At 39.5% G+C, this 15708-nt stretch overlaps 1 protein-coding gene across 1 annotated transcript in view; it reads right to left on the bottom strand.

The window, feature by feature from the left end:
* Positions 1-6986: 6986 nt before the first annotated feature.
* Positions 6987-15708, bottom strand: part of gad2 (glutamate decarboxylase 2) — a 149036-nt gene continuing 140314 nt past the window's right edge. Inside the window, exon 16 of the mRNA XM_043690485.2 lies at positions 6987-15180. Coding sequence (XP_043546420.1) covers positions 15007-15180 — 174 coding nt within the window. The 3' untranslated portion in view covers positions 6987-15006. The remainder of the gene's footprint in view (positions 15181-15708) is intronic.

The raw sequence follows: 15708 nt of genomic DNA, 5'->3' as shown, positions 1-15708 counted from the left end.
CGAACTGGGCTGGCCTTCTGTGTTTGCAAGCAAGCAAAATGAGAAAAAGCGGTTATGTGCTACCAAGAATCATGACAGAATGGTGCTGCTTCTATCATATGCAGCGATAGCACCACCTACAGGTCTAATGGTTCATGACCATTTCACATAGCGAAAAATAAATGTGCAATGGATCATCATTCAGGACAATTACTTGCCGATTCCTGTGGCTAAGCAGGAAAACATGTTTCCTTGACTTTCTGCAGATTAATTGAAAACAGTAGGAAAATCTGTGAAAGGTTCTGTACAGCTTAAGCTTGAAAAAATGACAAGTTTGGACAATGGACATGGTTAATCAATTCAGCATTTTTAAAAGTCAGTAAATATAGACCTTTAACCTATAATAATTCCACGGCTCTGTAACAGTTGTGCAAACAATTTGTCGCCATTGGTTTTTAAAAGAAAGGCTGAACCTTTTATGAAGATGCATCATGGCCAGTTCCAGTTTTGTGGGCACCTGTTAAACAGAGGCAAGTACACATGGTTTGCTTTGAATTGCGTTTTTGTGCGTGTGCGTTTTAAAGATGAGGGATATCAGGAATGAAGACTGGAAAATGGTTCTACTTTCCAACTGTGACATTTTCCGGACCCATCATATCTGAATCAAACTGTTTATGTATCTCGTTGCTGTTGATAAAAAAACTTTTCTGTCTATCCATTAGCTGCCACAATTCCCTAAATTACAATGGTGGCCACACTTCAAAAAGTACTTAATTGGGTTGTACCAAAGTCCCGAAAAACACTCGGTAAAGACACATTTTAAAAAAAAAATTCCTCAAGTGGATATGAAATAATAAAATGCTGGAAACACACAGCAGGTCTGGCAGTATCTGTGGATGAGAAACAGAGTTAATGTTTCAAGTTCAATGCTTCTTCTTCAGAACTGATCATTCAAACACTTGGAGATAAATAGAAAGCAATAAAGGTGAACAAGCTGAAGTTTTAAATGGAAATCCAATAGGACAGAGTAGTAGCACTTTCTTCAAGGTGGGCATACCTGGAGGTGAAGTGGGAGTGAATTAAATACTCAAATAATAGCAAGCAAAATGTTCTGAAGAGTCACATCTGACTCAAAACATTAACTCTGTTTCTCTCTCCACAGAAGCTGCCAGAACTGCCAAATTTCTCCAGTATTCTCTGTTCTAGTTAAGATTTCCAGCATCCATAGCAATCTGCTTTCACGCAGAAATGAAATAAACCTACCTGGGATTTTTATTTCCATCTAACTTTCTAGTCACATTTTCCTCCAGCATGCTCCTGTATAACCATGGGTTTGTTAGATCTGGCTTTCATTGGAGAATGCTTGAAAAGAATGAATTTAATATTTGAATGCATGTTGGGTGAGGAACTTTAACATCCTCTGCCAAAAGTGACTTGGTCACATCCCCATTGACTATGCTAGTGGCACTCTGAAGGACATAACTGTTAAATAGGGCCTTTTGGGATGTGAGTGAAATAATGCAAGAAAGTGACTTGGTTGTCACAGTCTTTACCATATTGATCCATGATTGCAAAAGTAAACGTGACCACTGCAGAGACTTTAAGACCACAAGAAATATGAATAAGTGTAGGACCCCTTGAGCCTCACATTACTCCAGATGTGGTCTCACCAGCACCTTGAGCAGTTGCAGGAAGGCTTCCTTACTCTTATATTCAACCCCCTTGAAATAAGGGCCACCATTCCATTAGCCTTCCTGATAACCTGCTACACTGGTTTGCTAGTTTTCTATGTTTCATGCACAAATCATTAAGTTCCTTTGTGTTGCAGCTTTCTATAGTTTTTCTCAATTTAAATAATATTTGGTTCTTTTTGTTCTGCCTTCCAAAATGAACAACTTCACGTTTTCCATGTGATATTGCATCGGCCACCTTTTTGACCATTTACTTAACCTATCAATGTCTCTGTAAATTGTTTCTGTCTTCCTCACAAACTGCCTTTGCACCTTTTGTATGGTCTGCAAATCCGGCTACAGTATGTCTGCTTCCTTCCTCCAAGTCATTAATGTTTATTGTAAGCAATTGTGGTCCTAGCATTGATCCCTGTGATACTTCCCTGGTCATAGGCACCAACCTGAAAAAGAATCCCTTATTCCCACCTGCTGTTTCCTGACCATTTGCTACACTCTCATTTCCACATAGAGGATGGTACCTTTTTTCAAAAAATTGCTCAAGGGACAAGAGTGTCAGTGGCTGGGCCAGCATTTATTGCCCATCCCTAGTTGCCCTTGAAAAGGTGATGGTGAATTTCATCCTTGAACAGCTGCAGTCCATGTGCTGTAGGTTAACCCATGATACCTAAGGGAGGGAATTCCAAGATTTTAATCCAACAATAGCAAAAGAATGATGATACATTTCCAAATCAGGATGATGAGTGTCTCGGAAGGGAACTTGCAGGTGGTGGTGTTCCCATGGATGTGCTACCCTTGTCCTTGGGTCATGGGTTTGGAAGATATTGCCTAAGGATCATTGTCTAATTTCTGCAGTGCATCTTGTAGATTGTACACACTGCTGTTACTGTGCATTGGTCATGGAGGGAGTGGATTTTTATGGATATTGGCTGCTTTGTCCTCCAAGTCTCTTGAGTGTTCTCATTGCTGTACTCTTTAAACAAGTGGAGAGTATTCCATTCACACTCCTTACTTGTACCTTGCAGGTGGTGGATATGCTTTGGGGAGTCACGAGGTCAGTTACCCGCTGCAGTATTTCATCTGACCTGCTCCTTTAGCTGCTGTGTTTATGTGATGAGTCCAGTTGAGTTTCTGGTCAAAGGTAACCCACACAATCTGGTTAGTGGGGGAATTCAGTGATGCTCATATCATTAAATATCAAAGGGTGGTGGTTAAATTGTCTCTTTTTGAAGATGATCATTGTCTGGCATTTGTGCGATGCGATTGTTACTTGCCCAAGCCTGGATATTGTCCAGATCTCGTTGCATTTAATATGAGCTGCTTCAGTGTCTCAGGAGTCACAAATGGTGCTAAACATTGTGCAATCATCAGTGAAGATTCCCACTTCTGACATTATGATGGAGGAAAGATCATTGATAAAGAGCTGAAGATGGTTGGGCCTAGGACACGACCCTGAGGAACTCCTGAAGAGATGTCCTGAAGCTGAGCTGCCTGACTTCCAACAACCACAACCAATTTTCTGCTGGGTATGACAATAACCAGCAGAGAATTCATCTCTGATACTCACTGATTCGAGTTTTGCTAGGGCTCCTTGACAACATACCCGGTCAAATACCATCTTGATGTCAAGGGCTATCTCTCTCACCTCACCTCTGGAGTTCAACGCTTCTGTCCATGTTTGAACAACAGCTGTAATGAGGGCAGGAGTTGAGTGGCCCTGGAGGCACCCAGACTGGTCGTCATTGAGCAGGTGCAGCCGAATTGCACCATTGACGCCTTCTGTCACTCTACTGATAATTAACTGTAGACTGATGGGATGGTAATTGGCCTGGGTTAGATTTGTCCTGCTTTTTGTGTACAGACATACCGAGGCAACTTCCCACTTTGTCGGGTAGATGCCAGCATTGTAACTGTACTGAAAGAACTTGGCTGGGGGTGTAGCAAGTTCTGAAGCACAAATCTTCAGTATTATTTCCAAAATGTTGTCAGGGACAATAGTACCCAGCACCTCCATCCATTTCGTAATGTCACATGGAACAAATCGAATTGACCAAGACTGCTATCCGTGATGTTGGAGATCATCGGAGGAGGCTGAGATGGATCATCCACTTGGCACTTCTGCCTGGAAATTGCTGCAAATGCTTTTGCCTTATCTTTTGCAGTGATGTATTAGGATCTTCCCTCATTGAAGATGTGGATATTTGTGGAGCCTCCTCACCCAGTGATTTGTTTAATTGTCCATCACTATTCAAAACTAGATGTAGAGGATTGCAGAGCTTAAATCTGATCCAATAGTTGTGGAATTGCTTAACTCTATTTAACACTTGCTGCCTACGTTGTTTAGCATGCAATTAATCCTGTTTGGTAGATTCACCAGGTTTATATCTCATTTTCAGGTACTACTCCTGGCATGCCTCCCTACCGTCTCCAGTGTTGATCCCCCGCTTGATCGTAATTGTTGAGTGGGGATGTCCCTGGCCATGAGATTATATAGAGTATGATTCTGCTGCTGTTGATGGCCCACAGCACCTCACGGATGCCCAGTCGTGAGTTGCTAGGTCTGTTCAAAGTCTGTCCCATTTAGCATGACAATAATGCTGCACTACACAATGGAGGTTATTCTCAATGTGAAGGCGAGACTTCATCTCTGCAAAGACTGTACGGTGGTCACTCTTACTGATACTGTCAATGACAGATGCATTTACAGCTGTCAGATTGGTAAGGATGAGAGCAAGTATGTTTTTCCCTCTTGTTGGTTCCCTCACCAACTGTTGCAGGCCCAGTCCAGCTGCTATGTCCTTTAGAATCTGACCAGTTTGATCAGTAGTACTGCTGCCGAGCCACTGTTGCAGTAAAAGAGGCTTGACGTTATTCAGGAGAAGGCAGTGTAACCTCGCTGCAATTCATGTCATTAGGGTGAAGACTAGCCTCCTCCAGGCTGCAGCTTGTATGATCTACAGGATACACTGCTCACTGCTCTACTACACTAACATTGGCTGTGAAATTTATCACCTGGATGGATGGGCTTTGCCTCCACCCCACAAATTCACATATAGCTGTCCACTTCCATCCTGTTATTGCTGTTGGATCAAGATTCAGAAATTCCTGACCACTATGGGAAATCACCATGTTAATTTTTGTGTTTGTCCTTAGGATGTGGGTGTCACTGGCTCAGCCTGCATTTATTGCCCATCCCTAATCAACATTGTGAAGGTGGTACAGTCCATGTACTATAGGTTTACCCAAAGTTGTGTTTCGAAGTGAATTCCAGGATTTTGACCCAGCGACAAGTATAATTCCAAGTCAGGATGCTGTGTTGGGTGGTAGTTGTGACCCATGTCTCTGCTGCTTTTGACCTTCTAAGTGTTTGAAGTTGTGGTTGGAAGATGTTGTCAAAGGAGCCTTGACAATTTGTTGCAGTGCTGTTTATAAATGGTACACACTGCTAATACTGTGTTTCGGCGGAGAATGAAATGAATGCTTTTGGATGGGATGCTCATTAAGTGAGCTGCTTTGTCCTAGATGGCGTTGAGATTCTTGAGTATTGTTGGAACTGCATTCATCCAGGCAAGCCTTCTGTCACTCTCCTAATGTGTGCCTCGTAAACGGTACACAAGCACTGGGGACATGGGAACTGAGCTACTTGCTATAGAATTTCTAGCATCTACCTGTTCTTGTAGCCAGTGACTAGTCCAGCTCAGTTTCTGATGCTTCCCAGTAGTGTGGAATTCAGTGATGCCAATGTCACTGAATTTAAAGGGGAAATGGTTTGATGAGTTTTTTTGGAGATGGTCATTACCTGGCACCTCACAGATGGAAATGTTACTTCTCACTTAACAGCTTAAGCCTGGATATCATCCAAGTCTTGCTGCATATCAATGTGAAACAAGGGGAAGTGGTGGCACAGTGATGATGTCACTGGCCTAGTAATTCAGAAGTCTAGACAAATGTTTTGTGGACATTTTAAATCCCACTCCAGCAGATTGTGAAATTTGGATTCAATAAAAATAAGCTGGTCTTATGGTAACCACTGTCAATTGTACTAATGTCCTTTGGAAGAACAATTGCCATCTTTACCTGGCCTGGCATACATGTGATTCCATAACCATAGCGATGTGGTTAACTTTTATCTGAAGTCTGGACAATAAATGCTAACCTAGCCAGCAATGAAGCATAAGAAACCCTCAGTAGTTGGTAATCATTAAACATTGCCATTCCACCACTGTTGCCCATGTCTGGAATTCAATTCTTTTGTTTGCACTACGGTTGTAATGAGGTCAGGAAATTAATGACTCTGGTGGAACTGAAAGTGACTTCCAGGAAATAGGTTATTGCTGAGTAAGTGGCATTTTATATCACTGTCGATGACCCCTTCCATCACTTTGCTGATGATTGAAAATAGATTGAAAGTCCTGTAATGGGCTGGGATGACTAGGATATCTCTGGGCAATAGTCTACATTTCTAGGTATATGCCAATGTTATGAGTATTCTGGAACAGCACGATTAGGGATGGGTCTACCTCTGGAGCACAAGTCTTCAGTATTATTTCCGAACGTTGTCAGAGTCTGTAGATTTTGAAGTATCTTGTGGTTTTAGCCATTACTTGATATTTGAAGTGAATGAACAGGTTGACGACTGGAATCCTTGATGCTGGGAACCTCAGGAGGTGGCTGAGATTGGATCATTCACTTGCCGCTTCTAGCTGAAGCCTGTTGCAAATGCTTTAGTCTTATCTTTTTTACTGATGTGCTGGATACCCATATGATTGAGGACAGAGACATTTACTATCGTTCCTCCAATCGCCCACCACCCTTCATGGCTAGATGTGGCAGAACTTAGATCTAGTCCATTGGCTGTGGGATAATTTAGCTCTGTCTATTATATGCTGCTTATGCTACTTGGCAAGTAATGTGGATCAGCAAACGATGGGCCCTGGCCCTTGGTTATGAATGCATTTCAATTACAACAGAAAATCAGGATTTCCAAAACTGTTCTCCAGGTGTATATTGATTCTTGGTGGGAAGTACTATGTGTGGTTTTTCCGGTTAAAGTAAATTAACTCAAGCAACAGTTCATTTGTATATTACAATCACATAATGATGAGAAAATTGAATACTGTATTTGATTAAAGTCTTATATATGATAACTTTGGATACAAACTCGTCCAAAATTTCTAACGTTGAGTGTTACACATTTTACATTTTCAGCTTTCTAAGTCTGTGAAATAAATCTGCTGTACCAGGCAATTGTTTTTCCATTTATCAATCTTAGCATGAACAATTCTATTTTCTAAAAAATAAACAAAACAGACAAAGTAATAAACACTAAAGTTCTTTATTACAGGTCAAACTGTACCTGCAGCTGGCTGGATATACAACAAGCATCTTAACAGGCAAGACATACAGGATAGTGTTTACTATTCAGATTCCAAAACACAGTTCCATATTGGAAAGAATGCTGCAAAATATACATTAGATGCAAGAAAGTCACTTCACAACAAGTTTTTTTTGACTTCACACTTTTTTTACTCCGTAGATCCTGCTAAATAAATGGAATGCATATCCTAGTCTGTTAAATGGACATGACTAAGACAGTTACACAGTTTGTTCAGTCATTGGTCCTCTCCAACCCAACAGGTACTAATTCACATTGGATCTTGATAAGCTAAAGTTATCATTTTAAATGAAATCATCAATTAGGTAATGTTTTAGTAAAATGCAATGCATGAGGTCAGAGTGACCAAAATATAATTTCACAGTTGTTAGTCCAACTTTGGGAAAATCATTTTAGCAAAGTTCTTCAAGTCTTATGTGATGTATAAGTGAGTCATCTTTAATCTAGGTTAGGCATCAGTCAGTCCAGCTATGATCATTGTGGAGTTAAAGTTATGTTTCTAAATTCATCTTATTTACAGCAGCCATTTGGACATTATCAGCATTACTAGAATCATTACATGTATGTAAGATCACAAGATAATTACAAGTAAGGAAGGCCAATGGGTCTATCTTGATTCATTTACCTTGACATTCCAACTGTCCACCGTTGTACATCAAACCTTTTCTTCAATCCTTAATCCATTTTGCCTGTAATGGGCCCATGTCGAAATTTGTTGCACCAATTGATAATTCTTTTTTGTCCTATTTCCTTATATCAGAGTTAAAATTAGCTAATATCATTTGAGATCATGTTCCTTTCTTATCCATAGAATATCCCTACAGTGTGGAAACAGGCAATTTGGCCCAACAAGTCAACACTGACTCACCAAAGAGCATCTCACTCTGGCTTACCCCCTGCCCTATCCCTGCATTTCTCATGGCTTATCCAGCTAACCTACACACTCCTGGACACCTTGGACAATTTAGCATGGTCAGTCCACCTAACCTGCACGTCTTTGGACTGCAGGAGGAAATCTATGCAGACATGGGAGAACGTGCAAAGTCTATGCAGACAGTCGCCTGAGGCTAAAATTAAACGCAGTCCTTGGCACTGTAAAGTAGCAGTGCTAGCCATTAAGCCACTATCTTACCCCGTTCTTCTAATACTCCAGCATAAAACAATATTGTGAATTAAATGCTCATATCCTGAAATATCTTATTTATCTTTATAAGATTACCACGCTGATTCTCGGCTGAGTATCTCCAATCTTTCCCAATAATTTAGAAGCTTTTACATCAATCTTGCTGCCCTTCTCTATACAGTCACCTGTGCTGAAACATGACTTTAATTTCTAGTCACTGAAACAGAATACAGTGCCCAAAGTATAAGTTCTGAGGAGTTCTGAAATGTTAACTCTGATTTCTCTTTACAGATGCTGCCAGACCTGCTGAGCTTTCCAGCAATTTCTGTTTTTGTTCCAAAGTGTAACCTAGCTGTCGAATGATGCATTTTCATCACCACCTCCTCTGATTTATAGTCTATTTTGACCATGGAATTCAGTCTCTGATTGGAATGGCGATTGCTGCTCTGAACCGGATGGACATGCTTATCAGATTTATTTAGATTCCTGGTCTTGTTTGGCTTAATTCTCAGCTGTTTTTACACAACTTGCTGAATTTTGACTACATTTCCTTATAAGCAGCATTTAATATGTTTCTGCATTAATCTCATCTACCATTGTTCCATACAATTGTATGGCGGATATTTCTGTGTATAATGCAGAAGTTGCAGGATCAGTTCATTCCAAAAAGGAAGAAAGATCCTAGGAGGAGGCATGGGTGGCCGTGGCTGACGAGGGAAGTTAAGAAACATATAAAGTTAAAAGAGAAAAAGAATAGCATAGCAAAGATAAGGGGGAAAACGGAGGACTGGGAAGCTTTTAAAGAGTAACAGAGGATTACTAAGAAGGAAATACGCAGAGAAAAAATGAGTTACGAAGGTAAACTGGCCAATAATATAAAGGAGGATAGTAAAAGTTTTTTTAGGTATGTGAAAAGCAAAAAAATGGTCAAGACTAAAATTGGGCCCTTGAAGACAGAAACAGGGGAATATATTATGGGGAACAAAGAAATGGCAGAAGAATTGAATTGGTACTTCAGATCTGTGTTCACTGGGGAAGACACAAGCAATCTCCCTGAGGTAACAGTGGCTAAAGGACCTGAACTTAAGGGAATTTATATTTGACAGGAATTGGTGTTGGAGAGACTGTTAGGTCTGAAGGTTGATAAGTCCCCGAGGCCTGATGGTCTACATCCCAGGGTACTGAAGGAGGTGGCTCGGGAAATCGTGGATGCGTTGGTGATTATTTTCCAGAGTTCGATAGATTCAGGATCAGTTCCTGCGGATTTGAGAGTGGCTAAGTTGTACCACTTTTTAAGAAAGGTGGGAGAGAGAAAGCAGGAAATTATAGACCAGTTAGTCTGACCTCAGTGGTCGGAAAGATGCTGGAGTCTATTATAAAGGATGAAATTACGACACATCTGGATAGTAGTAACAGGATATGAAGGGGAAATCATGCTTGACTAATCTTCTGGAATTTTTTGAGGATGTAATTCTGAAGATGGACGAGGGAGATCCAGTAGATGTAGTATACCTGGACTTTCAGAAAGCTTTTGATAAAGTCCCACATAGGAGGTTAGTGAGCAAAATTAGGGCGCATGGTATTGGGGGCAAAGTACTAGCTTGGATTGAAAGTTGGTTGGCTAATAGGAAACAAAGAGTAGTGAAAAATGGCTACATTTCGGAATGGCAGGCAGTGACCAGTGGGGTACCGCAAGGATCAGTACTGGGACCGCAGCTTTTTACAATATATGGTAATGATATAGAAGATGGTATTAGTAATAACATTAGCAAATTTGCTGATGATACTAAGCTGGGTGGCAGGGTGAAATGTGATGAGGATGTTAGGAGATTACAGGGTGACCTGGACAAGTTAGGTGAGTGGTCAGATGCATGGCAGATGCAGTTTAATGTGGATAACTGTATGGTTATCCACTTTGGTGGCAAGAACAGGAAGGCAGATTACTACCTAAATGGAATCAATTTAGGTAAAGGGGCAGTACAGAGAGATCTGGGTGTTCTTGTACACCAGTCAATGAAGGTAAGCATGCAGGTACAGCAGGTAGTGAAGAAGGCTAATAGCATGCTTGCCTTCATAACAAGAGGGATTGAATATAGAAGCAAAGAGGTTCTTCTGCAGCTGTAGAGGGCCCTGGTGAGACCGCACCTGGAGTACTGTGTGCAGTTCTGGTCTCCAAATTTGGGGGAAGACATTCTGGCTATTGAGGAAGTGCAGCGTAAGTTCACGAGGTAAATTCCTGGAATGGCGGGACAACCTTACACTGAAAGACTGAAGTGACTGGGCTTGTATACCCTTGAGTTTAGAAGACTGAGAGGGGATCTGATTGAGACATATAAGATTATTAAAGGATTGGACACTCTGGAGGCAGGAAACACGTTTCTGCTGATGGGTGAGTGCCGAACCAGAGGACACAGCTTAAAAATAAGGGGTAGACCGTTTAGGACAGAGATGAGGAGAAACCTCTTCACCCAGAGAGTGGTGGCTGTGTGGAATGCTCTGCCCCAGAGGGCAGTGGAGGCCCAGTCTCTGGATTCATTTAAGAAAGAGTTGGATAGAGCTCTCAAGGATTGTGGAATCAAGGGTTATGGAGATAAGGCAGGAACAGGTTACTGATTAAGGATGATCAGCCATGATCATATTGAATGGTGGTGCAGGCCCGAAGGGCAGAATGGCCTACTCCTGCACCTATTGTCTATTGTATAGCTTGCTCAAGTTATTTTATAATTTCTGGAATACCTCTTCCACTTTCACTAACCAGTCTAATTTGATACCATATGCTAATTTGACCACATCTTTGAGTTTATCTGTCCAGATCATTTATGAACATCAGGTTTATTATGTTAATGCTTTTCACTGTCTTCTGGAGCCAATGCTGTAATGTAAATGGTATCATTGATATTTAGAGACATTTGGGTCTACTTGTACACAAACTCAGAAAGTTAACATGCTGTTGTAACAAATATTTCAGAAGACAGATGGCAAACTAACTCTTATTGCAAGGGTGCTGAAGTAAAAGAACAATGAAGTTGCTGCAGTTAGGGCTGGAGTAGTAAGCACAGTTTTGGTCTCCATAGTGAAGGAAGGATATATTTGCCTTGGTGATCTTACAGGAAAAATTCACTAGACTGGGATCTAGATTGAGATGGTTGTCCTATGATCAAAGGCTGAGTAAGTTGGGCTTATGTTTTCTGGAATTTAGAAGAAATAGAGGTGATTTCACTGAAACAGGCAAGATTTAGAAGGGACTTGACAGGGAGATATGTAGAGTTTGTTTCCCCTGCTTGGGAATTCTAGAACTGGGGCACAGTCTTTGGAAAAGAGTACAAAACATTTGGGACTGTGATGAGGCGAATCATCTACACTGTGAGGGCTGCGAACGTCTGCAATTCCCTATTCCAGAATGTAGTGTACATGTCATCATTAAATATATTGAAGGCTATGATGGAGAGAATTTGATGCCTCACTGAGTTAAGTAGAATGGGGAGTAAGCAGGAAAGTGGAGGTGATGCAGAACACCAATTGACCTTATTGAATGACAAGGCAAGCACTCAAAACCACTTCTGCTCCTATTTTGTACATTTGTACATGGTCTTATACTCTTTATATGGAGGATCATTGAGCACATATTTTCAGTAAGTAGTTATCAGAATATGAATATTTTAAAAAATGTATTCACTGATGACATTTGCGTAACTAATCTCTGATAATCTAAGTGGCTTAATATATAGTTCATACAGGATGAACCATATGTTTTTCGTTATATAAGGATGTCTTAATGCCAACCATTTAGCATGCAAACTGTAAATTAATTAAGTATTATTTGCCAATGGTGGAGGATGAAGTCTTTATTTAGCTGATGCATCAGAGAAATGCCACCTAAATAGAATATCGCACAAATGGTCAATATACCCATAAGAGTGACATGACATAGACATGTAGAAACAAGGAGCAAGAGGTGGCTGTTTGACACCCTCGAGCCTGTTCTGCCATTCAATATGATCATGGCTGAACCTCTATTTCAAATCCATGTTCCCACTTTCTTCCCATGCCTCTTGATTCCCTTAAAATTGGTGTATCACATTGAAATTTAACATAGTAAATACTGTATACACTTGATGTAGTAGCAGACATCACAAGACTAATGGTATCCATTTGTGACATGGACGTGTTTCACATGTCTGAGCAAAAATCTACTTAACCAGGGTGGGCAAACCTGAGCTTTTAAAAGCTAATATTGCTAAATACTTTAATTTTAATTACAATAAGATATACTTCACTAGAATTAAACACTACTGTATTTGATAATTCAACAAAAGAACCATGGCCATGTAACTGAAATAATCTGACAAAAAATAAAAGTAATGGACATTAGGGATTTGATGTAAAATAATTCATTCAGTTTGAGGTTTGGTTTGGGAAAAGAATCCAAATGTCATTAAGACGTCTAAATCTGATTCTGAAGCCCAGCAATTGAAGGTGGGTAAGTATTTTGGATAATCCCAGACGAGGTAGTATCCATTGGGTAAGATTTGTCTTTCTGTGCACTGGAATAAATCAGCATTTAGCATGTTAGCTCATTATTGGTATTTTTGATAACAATAGCTTCATGGTTTGTTATTAACGGGATTACATACATAACTGTGGAGAGTATCGAGCTTAATTCCCACAGGAATTCAGTCTGGCATTGTATTGTAAATCTTGGAAAAACTTGAGGAATGTTCTTCACAGTTCAAATGGTTTCTCCCAGGTGATCAGGAAATATAACTCCCATGATTTTGAAATCACCAAAGAAGAAAGGACTTTACAAGGTCTGGAATTATCTGCCAGGAACAGGACTAGGGGCAGTATTCATAACAGTTTATTAATAGGAGAAGGAGAATAATATGTGAACATATAATAAGTAAAGGCTATACAGATGATTTTTTTTCCTTTTCTTCACAGGATGATGGGCATTTATTGCCCATCCCTATTTGCCCAAAGGCAGTTGAGAGTTCACCACATTGCTGTGAGTCTGGAATCATGTGTAGGCCAGACCAGGTAAGGATGGCAGATTTCCTTCTCTAAAGGACAATAGATGCAGGGGCAAGTAAGAACTTGGAGATCTCTCTCTCTCAGATCTACAGGTTTGATGGGCACATCTACTATATTATAATACCCTTTTAATAAAAATAGCAAGATAAATTAGTATCTTGTATTTACTTGGAGATGGTAGTAGCAACTGTTGTTTCTGACTGGGAAATTCAGATAGATAAACTAACTTACAATGTTGATCACCACAGATTGTTATCCTTGGATGAACTCTATATACTATAAAAATGTAAGATATATTTAGTTAAGGGAGGACATCTAAACCACTTTGGTTTATCCATCTGAACTAATGTAAATTCCTTCCACTGAACATTCAAGTAGCTCTTAAATAACTTTACAGTCCTTGCTTCTGTTAAGGAAATTGTTTCAAATGCTGATCATTCTTGTATAAAAATGAATGTCTTGGTATCCTTGCTAAGTCTTCCTCTGTCATGTTTAACATAGTACTGTAAAAGACTCCATCTATCAAATTCAAGGACAATTTGATTATATTATCAGGAGAGACCTGAATGGAGTCAGATGGGCCCATCAGTGATTTTTAAAAATAATGTGCCTTCACATTGATTGCATGAGTGAAATCCAACTCGCGTGAGAATACCCTTTTTATATTCACAAGTCTGTTATATCAGTATGCTTTGACCGATTAGTTAAATAGCAAATTTTGTGTTGGTGCTGGAGGCAAGACCTCCTCATTGACAAAACTTAAATACTAGTTTATAAGATTTAATGCAAATTTGAGCATGTTGGGTGTAGAGAACCAAGTTGGAGTTCTAATTCAAACTTCCTGTTACCAAATCTAAATATACCAAGTGCGGTAACAATATACTACAGTACATTAAAACACTATCATTCAACACAGTACAGTTTGATTCTAAAGTGCACAGCCTCAATCTGAGGTGAACTAGACATTACTCAAGTTCTACAAAGGAAACACTTTCACAGACACTGAACACTATCCAGTTGTCAACAGAGTTCTCAATTGCCATTTCTTTATAGCATGAAGAGCAACATCACTGGTATACATTGTGTGTGTAAACTCCTGGTCTGAAGATTTCAAACACTAACTTTCAATTTCAAGTATGGCAACTAAAATTATGAAAACTTTTTTTTCCTTCTCTATCAAAATAAATATAGATTATCTGAATTTGACACTTTAAAGCAGAGACAAAATAATAATGATTTCACAAACCTGAAGCACAGATCTTTTAAACAATTTTTATCACATTTAGTTGAAGAGAGTAAATTAATGAATTAAATCTCCATTATTGACTATTTCATAGGGCAAAGAAAACTGCAAAAATCTGCACTTTTTGGAGCCTAAAAAAAGCTTTGCTGATAAAGGCCTTCATAAGCAATAACAAAAATGCTGTGAGTTTTTGATGTGTAACATCTGCTTGGAGTGGGGCTGCCAGAGAACCATAACAAAATATCTAAATGGGTTCTAAAATGCTCTATTTACTGTTAATATATCATTTCAGCACTTAATGCCTCAGGATAATTTGTCTCAAGTGCGACACGCTGTCAATGACTCATACCTTTTAAAACTTCAGAAAATGTATAATTGCATTAAATAACTTCTAATCGCCATGATTTCACATAGGGAGTCTTCAGCTCCAGTCCCTGTACATAGGGCGAATGTCATACCAGATAATTTGGGGGAGGTAAACAATGAAATACATTCACACAATAGCAACATCTCCATTGTATTGGGGCAGACGTCTTGAACCTTGCAGTCACAGGTCCTGTCCAAGTCGCTCTATTTCCTCAATGAGGAAATCAATGTCTTCTTGTGTAGCTGCTGGGTTTGAGATGACCATGCGGAAGAAATTAACTTTGTCACCTTGTGGCTGATAACTTACCATTGTAGTTCCAAATGACATCATTCTAGTTTTAATCTGTGGAGCCACCTAAAACAGGAAAGAGCAATTTAAGATTTGCTTCTTTATTAGCAGTTGTAACAGATTTTGTCATTTCAGTATTTGGTTGGGAATGGAATGTAGATATAGAACAAATCTGAGTTTCTCAGCTGCTCATTTATTGGCTACTATTCATCCATTACTATCAAAACAATATAACTCTATATACCAGTTGGCTTACCACAATTAAGTACTCTATTTTGTTATGTCTCACAGTCAGTATTTAAGATCATGCTTATGATATCAACACTATGTCGTAGCATGTGACCTGAAGGTATAAAGGTCTCCTGTTTGATCTTATTTTGGGTCACTAGAAGCATGATAATCTAGTGGAAGTAATGTTTCTTTGTTGTAGCTTAATATTAACTCAGATGTGTATCTGTCTGGAGAGTATAATGTTTGTATATAATAATTATAATAAGCATCTATTGTATTCTTAAATCTCACAATATCCGTTTTCAGTTTATGTTATGAATGATAATATAAGCATCACCGGATCAGGTAAAACACCCTGTTAGA

Source organism: Chiloscyllium plagiosum, unplaced genomic scaffold (genome assembly GCF_037043375.1).
Source record: "Chiloscyllium plagiosum isolate Xiang-an unplaced genomic scaffold, Cpla_swu_hap1 HiC_scaffold_5, whole genome shotgun sequence".
Classification (NCBI taxonomy): Eukaryota; Metazoa; Chordata; class Chondrichthyes; order Orectolobiformes; family Hemiscylliidae; genus Chiloscyllium; species Chiloscyllium plagiosum.
This window is presented reverse-complemented; position numbering and strand designations above follow the sequence as displayed.